Here is an 18725-nt window from a genome sequence, read left to right as displayed (position 1 = left end):
AGCTAGGCTTTTTCTTGGGATGCTCCCAAGGGGCTACAAGGGTTTTGAGACAACCATTTATTGCAGGGCAACGGTTTCCACCGATTACTTCGAAGACCTAGTGCGCCTACTCCCGTAGGAAGAGGTTCAAGACACGAGTTTGACGGATCATATGACAAAGCCTTTGTTGCAACAGACAAGCAAGGGCATAGAACAAGCCTGGCAACAGAAGCCAACAAAAGAGAAATGCACAACTTGATGAGGATGGTGAAAGCACGGAAAAGTAGAAATTCTTCTACTGCAACTAGACAGGGCATTATGCGAGGAACTGCAAAAAGAAGAAGGCTAATTAGAAGAGAAGGAAGGAGTCCAACCGACGAATTAGAGGATCCAAAGCCACTAGCAAATGTGGTAACAGAAGTAGGAGATCTTTTCTTGGCAACTCCCAGTGTAGCATGTGGGGAACACGGAGATCTTCCTAGCTGCTGTACACACACTTTATTTCTGATATTTAAATGCTAGTAAGACTGGTTGTCCATGAATGCCAAAATGGCATACAAAATGGATACCCATCAAAGTATCATGCAGCAGTAAAGTGACTGCAAAAATGTGATGGCAACTCCCCTAACTACTGCGGAATCCTCTTGCTGAACTAGAAACTAAGGAGGCGGATGTTGGACTGCTATGTCTGCATCCATCGCTTCTGGATATGACGGATCTGTTGGGCCATACTGCTGTAGCTTGGGACTCTAGAGGAGAGATGGCCCAAAACTGGATAGGAATGAGAGGCTGAGTGCCAGGCCTAAAATGGGCCAACTAGGTCATCCGTTGACCGACTAGCAGCCAACCAACCTGGTTAGCCGGCTGACCACTGACTGAGTCAAGCCAACTAGCCTGACCTCGTCCAGCCTAGTTTGGTTGCTTTTCTACCCGGATAAGCCCTTTCTAGTCTTGTCCACAATGTGCAGATTCGCGCCTTGGCTGGCCCTGGAGTATTACCCAAAACCATTTGAATATGCTTCTAGCTGATGCTGCAAAATGACGATTGTGCAGTCAGGGGAACTGCCACCTGTGCCTTGCACTAGTGCATGTGACATTCCCCTCTAATGGACTATGTAGATACCTTGTAACATTTTGCGGTAGCGACCGAATTGCTCTGACGTGGCCTATGACTTGGGGCCTAAGAATGGACCCACGTAGCTTGTGCATGACTCGTCCTTAGGCTAGGGCCCATAAAGGGACAATGGCCTACGATAAAATAACCTATGGGCCACAATGCACCCCAGCGCACGGGTGCATGTGACATTCCCTCTTGCATAACTGCTCGTGATACTCAATGAACGAGCGGGTGATGATGAAGCTACTAAGACTAGGCAACAAAAATTGATGCCCGAAAACTCCAGAATACTAAAATGCACCCCTGGAAACTAAGGTATTGTTGTCTGCATGGCTGTTGTGAGAGAAAGCTAGAATACACTTGCCTCCTCTATAGGAGTGATAACAGCTGAGGAAAAAAACTCTGTTACCCTGCTAGAATCTAAAATTATGGATGTCTCATAAGAAACTAAGAGAGAGCTGGAGCTACAGATATATCCAAATGAGCTGAGAGATACTACGGAGCACGCCTCAAAGGGAGAGACTAAACTGAATGCTGCTCGGGAATGGAAGAGCTTATGAGCACCCCTCTAATGAATCTATTGAATGGGATGATGCCTGAAGGGAGTGTGAGATGTCTCAAACTACTGAGAATACCTCAAATGAAGTAGTTAAACTAGATGCATCTCGAAAGAACTGAGAGATGGATGGAATAGATGCTCCTTGAAAGAATGAAGCACTAATTCGAACTGAGAGTTCCTCTCAAAGAAATGGAGAGAGGGAAAGACTGAAGAGCACCCCTCTAATTAATGGACCAAACTGTTGCACACTAGGGGTATTGACGGTGAGGACACTAGTCATTGCTATTGCTAGTGGCTCGAGGTCTGATGAAGAGAGAACCGAGTGAAGGACACAATAATCATAAAGTGTTGTCAACCTCTCTACTTACCAATACAACTGTTGCCTCCCTACAAAACTGAGAAAGGGAAATTGTGTAGGATATTGTTTGACTATTGAGGAATCGTAAGCCTCTGTACTCTTAACAGCTACACCTGCTACTTTCATCTGTGAGGGTATTCCCTCCTGCTTAGGTTTGAAACTGGTCTAGCGGAGTCCTGAGACGCCCCCTCTTGCTGAGCTTCAAGGCCAATGGGACAGGAAACTAAGCCCACCAATGGGACAGGAAACTAAGCCCACTTACCATCATTGCTTGCTACATGACTATTGTAAAGGACGGTAAAAATTGCTTCAAGGAGCGACTTGTTGAGTCGCACAAGGGTCTCGGAGGCTTCTTCACGACGCAGCTGCAAGATGCTAGAAAACAAAGTTGAACCTGTAGAAGCTTTTATTGTGAAGACAATGACATCAGCAGATCTAGGGAGTATGTTGTTTCCACCACACGGATGCATTTGAAAGTCATGAATGGATGCACGCCATGAGAGCTTAACTTGATTGCATTCAAGCAAATAGCACATGGGACTTGTGTGATTTGCATATAGACAAGCGTGCCATCGGCACAAAGTGGGTTTACAAATTGAAGCGCAAAGCTGATGGCCATGTTGATCGCTACAAAGCTCACCTTGTTGCAAAAGGTTATGCCCAACAGCATGGTATTGACTTTGAAGAGACATTTGCTCCCACTTCACACATCACCACCATTCGTTGTGTCATTGCTCTTGCATCTCACGGGCATTGGGAGGTCCATCAGTTGGACATCAAGACCGCCTTCCTTCATGGGGATTTAGTGGAAGAGGTCTATGTCACTCAGCCTCCAGGATTTGAACTTCCAGGGTCTGAAACTAAGGTATGCCGGCTTAAAAAGGCCCTTTATGATTTGAAGCAAGCACCATGAGCATGGTATGCCAAGATACAATCTGATTTGTTGTGCCTTGGGCTTCAGAACAACCGTACGGAGGATACTCTTTATGTCAGAAAGAGTGAATCTGAATTTCTGATCTTATCACTGGGACAGACTTGCAGAAAATTGCAGATTCCAAGGCAGCTTTGCAAAAATCTTTAGCCATGACAGATATAGGCCGGTTGCACTAATACTTGGGCATCCAATTTGCATATGTTGAAGGGGGTATATGATGAGTCAGGCCAAGTACATTGGACAGCTCTTAGACCGCTTCCAGCTTGAAGATTGCAAGCCAGTTTCTACACCATTGGAGCCTGGCTTTCTGGATTAAACAGTTGTCCTAAAGTTCTAGAGAGTTACTTGGTTAGGGGTATATATGTGGATCAGGCAGATCTCATTACTCAAGTTCATTATTTGGTAAGGATGGTGCCATGTTGGTGACAGCTTGAAACAGACCTTGGGAGCATGGTGCTTGGCAGGATCCAGGCTGTCCTTGGATTCTAAGGACATATGGATAGACCTGATTTTCCTGCCAAGATTGTTTGTGAATGCTAGCAGGTTTGTGATCGAGAATGGTGGAGACCTTTGGTGCTCTGGATGGTACTTGTGTTCCAGGATAGTTTACTTGTATGGGACTGAACCTGGAGGAGTAAGAGTTGAAGGTTCAAACACCGATGATCAAGAACGTCTCCGACTCGTTCCTGAGAGCTGGAGTTGATGGAGCATATGCATCACGTGTGGGAGTTGACCCACGGTGAGTCAATGAGAGGGGCTGTTGGGATGGTAGCTCACCTCCCCACCTGTGAGCCCCAAATGAGGACATAGGGGAGGTGTACAAGCAGCGTCTTATGGGAAAGACGGACGATGCTCATAGGGTCAGATCTAACAGCAGGAGCAGGGCTGCCACATGGACAGCATGCAGGCTGCCATTTGTCAGAAATTGGTGTATAATCAACAAAAACTACATCATGATTCATACATTGCAACAAATAAATGTCAACCATAATATTCAAGGAGTAAACAACATCATGAGAATATGCTCCTCATGCATATATACAAACACAACATCATACATGCATCACAACTCTTCTGATGCTTCTAGTGGAGACTTTGGCAACTCTTCTAATGCGTCCAATGGAGGCTGTGGTGCTCTAGATGTACACTCAGTCTCTACTTCTTCTATAGTATGTAGTGCTTTCGGAGTAGACTCAGTATCCTCTTCCTTAAATGCAAGCAGAGGTTGTAGCAACTCTTCTGATGCTTCCAGTGGAGGCTGTGGTGTTGTAGGTGTAATTGAGTCTCTACTTCTTCTGTAGTGTGCAGTGCTTTCACAGTAGACTCAGTCAGATCTGGCTGCATGCGAGGATTGATGTAGGGCAGCAGTAAGTCCAGACTGTGCGGGTCGTTTTGGGACCTGTACCTGCTCAGCGGCAGCACATACAGGTGGCGCTGCGGGATGATCAGCAGATGGCTGGAGCAGAAGACCCTGAAAGGGCTGCACATAGGGCAGACAACCTGGGCTGCCAAGGCCATAATATAGACCCTGCAGACAGTAGGAGCAACAACTACTGCCAGGTGGCAGTCTACAGGGCAGGGCAGTTTAGTAGAAGAGCAGAACTATCGGCCTGAGACGTGTCAGGTCGGCAGGAAAGCCTGCTGGTCGGGCTACACTCGAGACTGGTCGGACCTTTACCGGCCCTATCAAAAGGGCACCTGGAGGGGCAGCTCATGCATTCAACTAATGGGCCTTTGGTGCCTCAGTTCTAGGCTGCAGATCCAGCAACAGGAAGGTACATGCAGAGCCTCACACATTGGATGCAATTCCAAGGATTAGGATGTAAACAGACATCACCTTTGGCTGTCCATTGGACCAGCAAGGAGATCTGTTTTAAGGGCATCTACTCATCCCAACGAAGCTCTTGGAGAGCATGCAGGCTGACAGTGTTTTGACCGTGCCAGGAGGACGGAGGAGAACATTTTTTGTGGTGCCAACGGTCCACATCGAGGCAGTACCTTATTTGCTAGATGGTGGCACACTGCACACCCCCTTCATAGAAGGGTTTGTCCATCTTTGGAGCACTACATATTTACTGTTTGTACTCTCATGTGCATGGTTCATTGACTGTCAGCATCTGTGAATGTTCACTTGTGCACACAACAGGGAAAAGGGGAGAGATTTGGTATGTTCAAGTTTCTTCTAAAGAGAATGGGCATTTCATGAGACCGCTGCAATAGCAATAGCTGCAATAGCAATAGAAGCACACAAGTTGAGACATTGAATTTGAAACTTAAAAGTGTTCCATATTTTTCCCATTTGGCAAAAAATCATACGAGTTTGCATATCTTATTGGAACCTCTTGCTGCCTTGCCTGACAAGCTTTTGCATGACTCAACATGGGGCCCTACGACTGGCTCCCACAAGGAACTGCATTCCCGAGTCACAACGGAGTGAGCATTAAGCTAAGTAAGAAACACGAATCACACTCATATCTCACTGTTTCTGCTTAAGGTACTAGCTGGCTGAATGGAAAGCGTTTTAAGATGTTGCCAACAATTATTCGAATGAACGTGATCAAGACTTTACGTAGTGTTTGAGATCTTTGTCAAGATGACTAGAGAGTGGCCCCAGATAGACATAAGCCCTTCCTTAGTTCCTCACTTTTTATGATTACTCGTGCTTAAAGCATGATGGGCATTGATGTCCCTTTATCCATCAACAGGGAAGGGTTTCCTTTCCTCTTTTTTTGCCTTAATGTCAACTTCATAGGTTGCAGTATTCATTACGGTCACAACTTATGGAATCATAAAACCTTGTGCCCACTAGTTGCTTTGGCCTGAGCAAGAGCGGGCTTTTCTTCCACGACCTTTAACTGAAAAATGAAGAACAAGAACAAAACATAGAAGGCAGGTGCTGAAGCAAAGTAGAGTGTGTCTGAATCGACTATAAAACACATCCCTAAAATCAAAATATATAGGAACAAACAAAAACGGACACATAGCCCAAACCTGCAAACAAATTCCATGCCTTAAAATGATCTACAACATTGCGACAAAGAGCAGAAGCTTAAACAGTTCAAACCAAAGATTAAAACATTTTTCAGGCAGCATCAGAGAAGCAGCAGATATGTCACCAAACAAATTTGAAACATGGTATTCCATACTACAACACTTCTTACCTTGTCTGTATTTAACCAGCGCATGTACTCAACCAAACCACCCCCATAGTGATACTCATTTTTCCTTATTTTTTCGGGATTCTCATCATGTTGTTTCAAAGTAATTGTCACCTGCAGAGGGTCAACACAACACATGTTATCCGTGTTTAACACGTTTACCCATACATGGTCCTAGCATATCACTTCAAAAATGAGGTCAACAAGACATGCATGTACATTGCATCGAAACAAACTCCCTTTACCCCTACCCTTTTCTTTCGTTTTTCTGCATACATCTGCAAACGGCTAAAAAGACCATAAAAATTGCATTCATATATTCCTGTGGTCTTTAACTATACTATCCAACAGAGTTCAAGGTAGACACTGTACTCACATGGTCCTTATTATTCAAGAAATCTACCTGCTGGACATAGCTGCATGCAGAGAAGAGGAAATGGGAGAGGACGGGGTGGTGGTGATATGTGCGTGTGGAGTTTTGGGGGTTGGGGTTGGGTCGCGGTTTTTTTTTTTGGGGGGGGGGGGGGGGGGGGGCTTTGACATGGCATCACTCTTGCATGCACATAGACGTGGCAGCCCAATAAAATTGAGAGGTTTCAATTTTAGGGTAGCAAAGCGGCGTGGTGGCATTATGAGAGTCAACAGCTTCTCGTAATATGTCATGAGAGTTGTTTTGATCTTAGAGTTTGGAAGGTCTTCATGTCAGCAGCTCCATCCGCTCTCTTTGGCTGGAAAAAAGTGTCGTGGTGGTCTAATTATAGTAGTCTGGTCATACCGATGTTGAGATATTCTTGTAGCACTCAAGATGAGCCTTAGTTTAATATCAGAGGAGTTTTTGTGTTTCTATTGTGTCGTGAATATTCCTTGCAATCATTTCATTCCTGTTGTGTGTCAAGGGAAGGAGTGATTGTTCTTGGAAGCTCGAATTGTTACCAAAAGCTAACAATTAGTACTAAAAATAAGGTAGCTATTCAACATCCTCACGTCTAATGACTCAAGCAAGCAGATCATGCCCGCTAGACATAATCAACTTGCTTTGAGAGCTCATACAAAGCTTCACTCCCTCACACTGTGGCCCTACACAATGAGGTCTTAAATCTTAGGCATTTCTAGTCATAGGATGGCATAGGATGTTACGCTCAAGTCGAGGCAACATGACCTCGGAAGGGTCAGTCGACATTTTCCTTTAAAGGATCAATGTTTGTATTATAATTGTTTGGGCTTCATGTAAAAGATCAAAAAGGAATAAGGTCAAGGTCCTTGGTGTGGGTGACATGGCACTAGACTAGGTGGATCTAAGGCTAAGGGACTTTAATGCATTAAATGTGCCTAGGGGTAGATGAATTCAAGATATCCCAAGAGAGGGGTAAATGATGCATTAAGGAAGGACCCTAAATTGAGGACATGTGGCATACTAGATCCATCTAGGGAGTTTGGGGCTCGTTGGAAATTGGCATGCATGAGCTTTCACGTAATCACAATTTTTCTGCAAAGAAGCTTGCAACCAACGAGGTTGGTTGGGAGGATAGACTTAGTGCCTTCGCCCATGATTCAACGTAAAACTAGAAGCAACGAAATTGGGATGTAATATTTGGTATCAGAGCGCGAGTTGTTTGGGACGTTTGACGACGGACGATGGTACGGTTCACGTAGGTCTGGGACTGACAGGATATTCGACGCATCGAAGGACCAACTGTGCAATACTGTGGAAACGATGTCGCAAGAGTTGGAAATCTGGCCCTTGAGATTTGCGTTACGTATTAGAGGCAGTGCACGACCAAAGGGGCTGTTGGGTCACGGACATCATCGCAACTACCATTGGTGATGGCGCAGCTATTGGGTCACGGACGTCATCGCAGCTACCGTAGGTGATGGCGCAGCTGTGGGGTCACAGATGTCATCGCAGGTTCATACTTGGTATCACGCAAAGGATTTCGAGACCAGGACTCCGGGATATCGCAGGAAGGAACTAGCTGTCGTAATCTTGTGGCATCGTGTATCTTGTCGTTGATTGAAGGCGTCGAAGACAGGATTACAAGGGCCAGTGAGCATGGGCTAGTTTTGTGATTAATTATATCGTGATTCTGTTCGTCAACCTGCAGCTAGCTTAGGACCAGGGAAATTAATCTGGATATCTGCGTTACGTGGAGGTCCTTTAACGTTACTGATGCTGGGTGTAGGAAAAAAAAAACCGTAGTACTTTGGATTTTGCAAGTCATGATATCCATAAGAGTTACGTACGTTGCTAACACCAAAGGTTGGAGCGTAACAGAGGTTGTGGTTCAGTTACTCTGCAAGGTTCAGGCGTTATGACAGTACAGCATGTTTGTGATCACAAGGCTGGTCATAAATGCATGTTGGAGTGGCTTACGGGAACTAGTTGACCTCTTCATGCAGCAAAGATACAACCAGGGAGCTGTCTATGCCTTCTAAGTTTGTTTGCTTGTTAATTTGGATTGCAGGAGTTTCCCTAGTATAGGGAAAACTGGTTTTAGTTACAGTGTTCGTACAGTCGAGCCTAGGAGGACTAAGGTGCCTAATATTGCCAATTACAAGCCAGAAAAGTATTCTGGTCAGATGTCTGACCGTAGTTCCGATATCATTGACACCTGGTTACACAAATGGGACGAGGCATTCGCCATTTGTGAAATCAGAAATGATATGAAGAAAATCTGCAAGGCCACCCATATGTTTAATGAGGCAGGGGATAGGTGGTGGATAAAACAGCAGAAAGATGGAGTAGCATCCACTACCTGAGAGGGGTTTAAAAAGAAATTTAGAAAACACTTCCTACCTCCTAACGAAGCATCCCGAGCTTGGGATCAGTATCGAAACCTTCGTCAGAGAAATTTATCAGTGGCAGAATACACTGATAAGTTTAGAGAAAGTGTAATGAAGGTTGATGAACCCCTACCTCAATCAATCCAAGTAAAAGATTTTATCTTTGGATTGAATGATCGGATAAAGATGGAAGTTCGGGCTAAGTATGCGAACACGCTAGCCAGCGAATCCAACTATAGTTGGAATACCTCAGAAAGTGCCTAGTGCCGCGAACTTTGTGGTTCAGATGCAGGAGATGCTAGCACTTGCGAGACTAGCATTTGCGAGAGCTTACATCCGCTAAGCTATGGATAGAGCTAAGGCGTATGCGGATGAAAATCAATCCGCTAGAGAATTTAAGGAAGGAGAAAAAGTTTTTGCTCAGAGTTCCTTCGCACTCTGAGTCTTTGACTGCAGGAGAGTGTGCTAAGTTATCACCTCGATATTGTGGGCCATGGTTAATTCTAAAAAGAATAGGCAAGATAGCCTATAAATTAGAATTGCCACAGGGTTGTAAGGTGCACCCAGTGTTTCATTTTTCTCGTTTAAAGAAATTTTTGCATTAGGTGACTCACTAATCGAGGGTGTTGTTTTGTTTCAGGAGATAGAGGATGTTACGCTCTAGCCAAGGTAGCATGACCTCGGAAAAATCAGTCGGCATTTCCCTTAAGGATCTACGTTTATAATATATTTGTTTGCGCTTCATGTAAATGATCAGGAGGAAATTAATGTCAAGGTCCTAGGTGAGGGCTGATAGCACCAGACTAGGTGGATCTAAGGCTAAGGGCCTAATGCAAGCAATGTGCCTAGGGGCAAAGGAAATTAAAGTATCCCAAGAGAGGGGTGAAAAGATGCATTAGGAAAGGCCCTATGATGATGACATGTGGCATCTAGATCCATCTAGGGAGATGGGGCTTGTTGGAGTTAGTGAGAGAAGGAGAATGGACCTTCACGTGAATTTTTGGATTTTGATTTCTCTGAAAGCTCTCACACTCTAGCGAGGATTTGGCTGGGAGGAAATTATGTGGTGCTACTCCCGTGATTCTGCTGTAGTAGTAGGAAGCTTGTTTCATTTGGTATCAGAGCTCAGGCTAGGTAAGAGAGGGGATCTGTGTGATCTAACGGAACGTGAAGCGTATGGTTGACTACGGGTTTGTGAGTTGTCAAGAAACTACGAACAGACCATTGTTTTTCTGAATTGAAGAGGAGTCCGAATCAGATACGAGCAAGCCAGTGTGAGTCGAGCGGTGTGACGATCGACTCCCAAAAGACATCGCAGGACTCCATCTCCTGTACTCAAGAAGTCACGTGTGAAGGAGGTGCAGAGCGTGAGCAAGACTCGAATAATTCTGACCTGGGATAGATGCAATTGCCAGGCAATGCACAAATGAGGCAATGATGCAAAAAGTTTGCGATCTTTTAACGGTCGACCAAAAAGCGATGGCACTAGAACAAAAGTACAAAATATGATCCAAGCAACACCAGCAACATTGCAAAGCACCTGCGGGAAGCTTGCTGCGATGCCTCGAAGCTGAAAATCGCTAGGGATGGTGAAGCGAGGAGCGTACAATGACCATTACAAATCTACAAATGCTAGAGCAACGTTATGACTGTATGCTAACTCGATAGCGAATTAGCCCGTGGATTGACGAAACAGATAGCGAATCAGTCCTTGCATGTGCGACAATTAGAAGCCACGTGTTTTTGGGTTCGGTCAACGGAAAAAAAAAGAAAAAGGATCGTTTGTGGTCACGTAACTAGCCCGTAGGCTGAGACAGATTCCAAACAGAGAGTAACACTTTGGCAGAAGAAGCAAAAGATCGTATCACTTGGTATCCAGGGAGTTACGTGGAGGCTACACGCTTCGGGACATCTGCGCTACGTGAAGACTCCAGGGGTTGCAGATTTTGCGAGTGTTGATACCCGACGTCGTGATTTGGCACAGTATCAAATCGGGTGGCAAGAGCGAACAACCAGGGAGCTTTCTTTGACATTCGTCAATTCTGTGTTTTTTTTCCCAGCCTTAGTCTTTGTTGATGCTCCGCTTGCATGAAGAGGTTCTCGTGAATATTTAGTCTGCATGAAGGTTCGATGCCATAACAGGGTACATAGCAGACTTGCGATTTTTTTGACTTCTTCAAATTCCTGTGGGCAATTTGGGAGACTATGCTTGTGCATATGCCTTTGTGATAAAGTCAGTTTGTTTGCAGGAATTTCCCTAGTATAAGGAAAGGCGGTATTTGGGTTATGCCTGTGTCAAATGCTTAGTCAGTGTGCATGTGGGATTGCAGGTATTCCCTAGAATAGGGAATTGTGTCAGAGTGCCAGTACACTGAATTTTGTCAGTTTGTAAATACAGTGTTCTAGCGGTGTTTTTAAAAAAAAGAAAAAAGAAAGAAAACCAAAACACCCATTGACCTGAATGAAGCAGAAGAAGGAGCTTCCAGGATGGACCCTGTAGAGTCAGGAGTCCGGCTGACCCAGCAGGTGTCGCGCCCAATAGGTCACACCTTATCTGGCAGGATTGCATTACTTGAGAATGCCTTGCAGCAGTTATTAGCGCAACAGTTATAGGCAAATGCAAGGCAGTCTGAACTTAGAAGAGTGATCCACAGTATGTCTGCCAGATTTTCTCGAGATGAGAAAGGAAAGGCTCCAATGGAACCGGAATCTAGTATTCATACGGTCGAGCCTAGGAAGGCTAAAGTACCTAATATTGCCAATTATAGGCCGGAAAAGTATTCTGGACAGATGAATGACCGTAGTTCTGATGTCATTGAGACCTGGTTACACAAATGGGACGAGGCGTTCGCCATTTGTGAAATTACTAATGATATCAAGAAAATCCGCGAGGCCACCCACATGTTTAGTGAGGCAGCGGATCGGTGGTGGATTAAACAACAGAAAGATGGTATAGCATCCACTACCTGGGAGGGGTTTAAAAGAGAATTCAAAAAACACTTCTTACCTCCTGACGAAGCATCCCGAGCTTGGGATCAGTATAGAAACCTTCGTCAGAGAAATTTGTCAATGGCAGAATACACTGATAAGTTTCGAGAGAGCGTAATGAAGGTTGATGAACCCCTACCTCAATCAATCCAAGTGAAAGATTTCATATTTGGATTGAATGATCGGATTAAAATGGAAGTTCGCGCTAAGTATGCGAACACGTTGGATGATGCAATAGCCATAGCCCTGAACTATGAAGATGCCAAGGGCAGCAGGCCAAGTGGGTTTGCGCAGATCGGAACCCAGTATGGATACTAGAAGAAATCTGGGTTTAAGAAGAAGTGGATTAGTAAAGGGAGTGATTCTCAGCTGAGTGGTCAAGCCAAGCAGGCGAAACCAGCTGAAACTCCAAAGTCAAGTACCACCATTGGAGTGAAGAGGAGAGTAACACCAATGGCAGCCAGGGCTTGGTCAAAGTCTCCTGTAAACCCACGGAGAGAAGGCTTGTGTTTTGGTTGCCTTCAGCCTCATCAATGGAACCATTGTCCATGAAATAAGAATCGTCGGATGGCTGAGATGGCAGTCTTATAATGCGACATGGAAATGGAGGGAAGTCCCACAGTGGAACAGATGCAGATTCAGCTAGCGGGATCTTCTCAGAGGTCAATACCTTGTTTGTTATGTGTGTCTGTTGCTAAGCTAGTAACGAGTGCACCTGATAACATCCTATCTAAGCCCGCAGCAACAGGGTATACAGCCTTTAATGATACGGAGTTAATTAAGATGAAAGGGCAAGTGGCCAATCATGATGTCATTGTGTTGTTTGACTCGGCGTCAACTCACAATGTAATTAACTCCAAGCTCGTGAAGAGGCTGAAGTTAAAGACTAGCCCATCTGACTATACGTATACAGTCAGGATGGCAGATGGAAGTTCAACTGAAGTATGGGACCAAAGGGTTACCCAGTTGGAACTTCGTATTCAGGACTATGCTGAGAAGCTTGATTTTGAAATGACTAAGCTTGCTCATGCAGATATAGCCCTGGGTATGGCGTGGCATTCTAGGAAGAATCCAGCCATTGATTGAAAAAAGCACGTATATCAATTCAAGATGAATGATGTGCTTTATGTCTTACGAGGTGAGAAAGATGTACCTCAGGGACCGTTGGTTTCCGTGATGGCAATCCGAAAAGCTCAAGAGGAGTTTTTATTCCTTTATACAGCATCGGTAGAGCCGGTTGATGATTCTTCGGCTAGCACTGACGTTGCGCAAAGTGGTGAGACGGCCAAGCTGGCTAATCTAATAGCAGAGGAGTTCTCTGAATGTTTTAGGGATGAGTTACCCTATAGGTTACCTCCAGAGCGGAATGTTCAGCATAAGATTGAACTGATCCCGAGGGTAGAACCTGTAAATAGACCTCCCTATAGAATGAGTTTTACTCAAGAGGCAGAGGTGCGTAGACAACTGGAATAATACCTCGTGTTGGGGCAGATTCAACCAAGTTTCTCACCTTTTGCTTCGCCAGTGATATTAAAGAAAAAAAAGAATGATATGTTTCGCCTCTGTATAGATTACAGAGCATTGAATAATATCATTGTTAAGCACAGGTATCCGATGGCTCGGAGTGATGATTTGCTAGATCCATTACATGGAGCCGTGATTTTCAGCAAGATAGATCTTAAGTGTGGCTACCATCAGATCCGGATTAGAGCCGAGGATGTGCATAAAACCGCTTTCAGAAGCAGGTTTGGTCATTATGAGTTTTTCGTGATGCCCTTCGGACTTACCAATGCTCCAGCTACATTTGTCATGCTTATGAACAATTTACTACGTCCGTATATCGGAAAGTTTGTAGTACATTTTATTGACGATATTCTGGTATTCAGTAAAAGTATTACTGAGCAACGCGAACACTTAAGAATAGTGTTCAGTACTTTGAGGAAAGCCAGTCTTTATGTAAATAAAAAGAAAACTATACTGTGTATGGTTAGGCTTGAATATTTAGGATTCATAATTACTCCTAAGGGGGTAGAAATGGATCCAAAGAAAGTGGCTGCGATACTGACTTGGCCAATCCCTCAGAGTTTGACCGCTTTGCGATCATTCTTGGGATTTGTCCAATTTTATCGAAGACATATCAAAGGATATTCCAAAATAGTATCGCCATTGACTGATCTGACCTCACATAAAGTATCTTTTATATGGGGACAGAATCAACAAGAAAGTTTTAACACCATAAAACAAGCTGTGGTCACAGAGCCGGTGTTAAAAATAGTTGATCCCCAGAAACCGTTGTTCCTGGAAACCGATGCAAGTTGCATTGCGATAGGAGCAGTTCTCCTTCAAGAGGAAAGGCCAATAGCCTTTGAAAGCAAGAAGCTTTCTCCCTCTCAAAGGAATTGGCCAACTCATGAATTTGAGTTGTATGTTGTTATCCATGCTTTAAAAACATGGAGGTATTATTTGTATGGTTCAGAGTTTTATGTGGATGTGGATCATGATACTATAAAACATTTTTGTAAACAGCCTGACTTGAGGGGCCGCCAAGCTAGGTGGGCAAAGCTCATGCAGAAGTTTAATTTAACGATTCGGTACCAAAGAGGAAAAGATAATAAGGGTGCTGATACGTTGTCTCGCATTATGCACAATATGAGTTTTACGGTATTAGAGAGTGCTCTAATGACCGAGATTAGAGAAACTCAAAAGGTGGACAAGTTTGTCCAAAGCTTATGGCCTAAAGCTCATGTGTTTAGACCCGGGGAAGAAAAGGATGACCTGGCATCCAGAAAAGGCCAAACATATGCAAGATATACCATAAGGGATGGTATCCTGAAAAGAAATAGCAAGGTAGTAGTACCTAGTCAGAATGATCTCAGGCAGAGAGTCATTCGACAGTGCCATGATAGCCTATGTGCGGGACATCCAGGAGTCGAGAAGACATATGATCTCGTGAAACGAGATTTTTTTTTGCCAAAGATAAAAAAGCATATTCATGAGTATGTGACACGATGTTTTTCGTGTCAGGTAAGCAAGGCTGAGCGGGTGAAGCCACCCGGACTTTTACAGCCCTTGGAAATACCACTAGGTAAGTGGGAGAGCATTTCCATGGACTTTATAGTGGGTCTGCCTATGACACAAGAAGGGTATGATTCTATCCTTGTGGTGGTTGATTGTCTAACCAAGATGGCTCACTTCATTCTGACTAGAGAGTCTGTTAGTGCCCCACAAGTGGCGGATTTGTTTATTAGACATATATCTCATCTGCATGGATTGCCTAGATCCATAGTGTCAGACAGAGATGTCAGATTTACCAGTCATTTTGGACAACGCTATTTGAGACACTAAGGACTGAGTTGGAAATGAGTAGTGGGGATCATCCTGAAATGGATGGTCAGACGGAGAGAGTCAATCAGATTTTCGAGGATATGCTGAGGGCATATGTGTCATTGAGGCAACATACGTGGGACAAGTGGTTGTCATTGTTAGAGTTTGCCTACAATGATAGAAAACATTTCTCTACGGAGTTTAGTCCGTTTGAATTAAATTATGGTTATAGACCAGCAAATCCAACTACAGTTGGAGTACCTTTGGAGTACCTCAGAAAGTGCCTAGTGCCACGAACTTTGTGGTTCAGATGCGAGAGATGCTAGCACTTGCGAGAGCTAATATCCGCCAGGCTATGGATAGAGCCAAGGCGTATGCGGATGAAAACCGGTCTATAAGAGAATTTAAGGAAGGAGAAAAAGTTTTTCTCAGAGTTCCTTCGCACTCGAAGTCGTTAACTTCAGGAGAGTGTGCTAAGTTATCACCTCGATACTGTGGGCCGTGGTTAATTCTAAAGAGAATAGGCAAGGTAGTCTTAAAATTAGAATTGCCACAGGGTTGCAAGGTGCACCCGGATTTTCATGTTTCTCGTTTAAAGAAATTTTTGCATACTAGTGACTCACTAATCGAAGGTGTGGTTTTGTTTCAGGAGATAGAGGATAATGCAAGGCGCAAACCAACAAGAATCCTGGACTGAGGAACAATGCAAGTGCGAAATCGGAAGATACCAACGGTGTTGGTTGCATGGCATGGTCAGCCTCTATCAGAAGCTACCTGGGAATCCGTATACCAGTTGCGGAGAGTGTTCCCACACTTTACCATCGAGGATAGTGATGTCTGAAGAGGCACGGAATGTTACGCTCTAGCCGAGGTAGCATGACCTCGGAAGAATCAGTCGACATTTCCCTTAAGAATCTACATTTGTAATATATTTGTTTGTGCTTCATGTAAATGATCGGGAGGGAATTAATGTCAAGGTCCTAGGTGAGGGCTGATAGCACCAGACTAGGTGGATCTAAGGCTAAGGGCCTAATGCAAGCAATGTGCCTAGGGGCAAAGAAAATTAAAGTATCCCAAGAGAGGGGTGAAAGGATGCATTAGGAAAGGCCCTATGATGATGACATGTGGCATCTAGATCCATCTAGGGAGATGGGGCTTGTTGGAGTTAGTGAGAGAAGGAGAATGGACCTTCACGTGAATTTTTGGATTTTGGTTTCTCTAAGAGCTCTCACGCTCTAGCGAGGATTTGGCTGGGAGGAAATTCTGTGGTGCTACTCTCGTGATTCTGCTGTAGTAGTAGGAAGCTTGTTTCAGAGGATAATGCAAGACACAAACCAACAAGAATCCTGGACCGAGGAACAATGCAAGTACGCAATCGGAAGATACCCACGGTGTTGGTTGCATGGCATGGTCTACCTCTATCAGAAGCTACCTGGCAATCCGTATACCAGTTACGGAGAGTATTCCCAGATTTTATCATCGAGGACGCTGATGTCTAAAGAGGGAAGGAATGTTACGCTCAAGTCCAAGTAACGTGACCTCGGAAGGGTTAGTCGACATTTTCCTTTAAAGGATCAATGTTTGTATTGGGCTTCATGTAAAAGATCAAAAAGGAATAAGGTCAAGGTCCTTGGTGTGGGTGACATGGCACTAGACTAGTTGGATCTAAGGCTAAGGGACTTTAATGCATTAAATGTGCCTAGGGGCAAATGAATTCAAGATATCCCAAGAGAGGGGTAAATGATGCATTAAGGAAGGACCCTAAATTGAGGACATGTGGCATACTAGATCCATCTAGGGAGTTTGGGGCTCGTTGGGAATTGGCATGCATAAGCTTTCACGTAATCACAATTTTTCTGCAGAGAAGCTTGCAACCAACGAGGTTGGCTGGGAGGATAGACTTAGTGCCTTCGCCCGTGATTCAACGTAAAACTAGAAGCAACGAAATTGGGATTTCTAGGGATCCTGGGTCTTTCCCACCTTCCACTCTCCACTTCTAGATCATGTGAACTAGTCCAAATTTTGCAAATTAGATGCCTTTTAAATATTGATATGTCTTCCCCATGGTATTGTTGCATCCCATAGCTGTCCATTGAGTTAGCCTTCGAGGTCTTGCATGACCGAATGTGAGGATTGATAAACCTTTTGACAGAAAGGGAAAAGACTGAAAGAGCTTGATCAGCTATCTCCTCCTCCTCTACTCCACTCTTTCCAGGGGCAAACTCAAACTCGTAGAAATCTATGACATTGCTGGATCATTAGGAAGAGACAACGTGGAGCTGTGGAGCCAGAGACACAGAGACCACGCACAATGCACAGGTATGTTGACCAGAGCACCCATGATGGAGGTCCAGCCCATCCCAACTCCACTCAGATGGGACTACATAGTCAAGGCGCCACTCTTGATATGGCTCACCTAATACAGATATCACGAAGACCACGCCCCCACACAATTAGAGAACTATATACCACTAGAGAGTTGCCATGGCGCCAAGATCATCATAGATGCCACTCAATCAAGATTTCTAACTTTGTGTTTTGAGTACTAGTCTTGAGTATTTTGAGTTTCTTAAGTATAGCACTCAAAAAGGGCCCTAGTGAGTCCTTTGCACCAGCTCATGATGGCTTGTATGAGTTACTTTTTATGATTGTATCTCATAGGCCTCCTAAAGGAGTTAATCTCCTGAGATCGATTCAAGAAAGTATACACTTGCTTTGTAGACTTTCGAAAGGCTTTTTGACAAATTCACGATCTGGTATGATTACAAGACCTTAGGAGATGCAGATCCCAAGAGTCATGATCTAGGGAGTGATGAGTCTATATGAGTTAGACAAAGGCAAATTACATGCCCCAAGTGGCTTGTTAGATTGGATTGAGAGTGAGACAAAATGAAGCAAGGATGCCCCCTCTCACGAGGCTATAAAGAACGATCAAAGTGAAAAGCGAAGACCTAGTAGGCTTACACAGGCATCTAGAGGTCCTCGAGGTGTTTTGTAAGAACAAAGACTTGACAGTCAACTGTGGTAAGACCAAGGTCATGATTTTCAACCCCTCACAGGTGGAATTGCATCGACATTATCACTTAGCAGACGGAACCGTTGAAGATCATGCAGCTGGACCAATTTTCATGATAGCCAATGCACAGATTGCGAGAGGTCACGGAGCTCTGGCTCACGTAGAACGATAGTGCTTTCATGCACATTTCCAGGATCCCTTGACGAAGGGATGGCTGTTTGATACCCTGGTGATGCCAACAACCATGTATGCAACACCCTTCTAGGGATGAGGTTCTCAGTGATTGAGAGGAGGAGATTTGAGAGACAATTGATTACGGGATCTCAGATGATTCGGAGTAAGCCCTCAGTCCCTCATTAGATAGTATACTCAAAGTTTCCAAGACACCACTCCAAATTGACATTTTCAAACAATGAAAAATCTTCATCGGATTTGGACGTTGTTGAGCACTAGCTTTGAGTGTTTGAGTTTGTTTGAGATCGTTAGCTTAGCACTCAGCAAGGGACTTTGT

General features: G+C 44.4%; 1 protein-coding gene across 1 annotated transcript in view; it reads right to left on the bottom strand.

Moving 5' to 3' along the window:
- LOC147885365 (DNA gyrase subunit B, chloroplastic/mitochondrial-like) overlaps positions 1-18725 on the bottom strand; it is a 245489-nt gene that overhangs the window by 131088 nt on the left and 95676 nt on the right. Inside the window, exon 9 of the mRNA XM_087396279.1 lies at positions 6109-6219. Coding sequence (XP_087252405.1) covers positions 6109-6219 — 111 coding nt within the window. The remainder of the gene's footprint in view (positions 1-6108; positions 6220-18725) is intronic.

The sequence above is a fragment of the Dipteris shenzhenensis genome, chromosome 25, assembly GCF_047967505.1.
Source record: "Dipteris shenzhenensis isolate YYH24624 ecotype China chromosome 25, Dip_SZ_1.0, whole genome shotgun sequence".
Taxonomy (NCBI): Eukaryota; Viridiplantae; Streptophyta; class Polypodiopsida; order Gleicheniales; family Dipteridaceae; genus Dipteris; species Dipteris shenzhenensis.
Note: the sequence above shows the minus strand (reverse complement) of the source record. Positions and strands in the feature narration are given on the sequence as shown.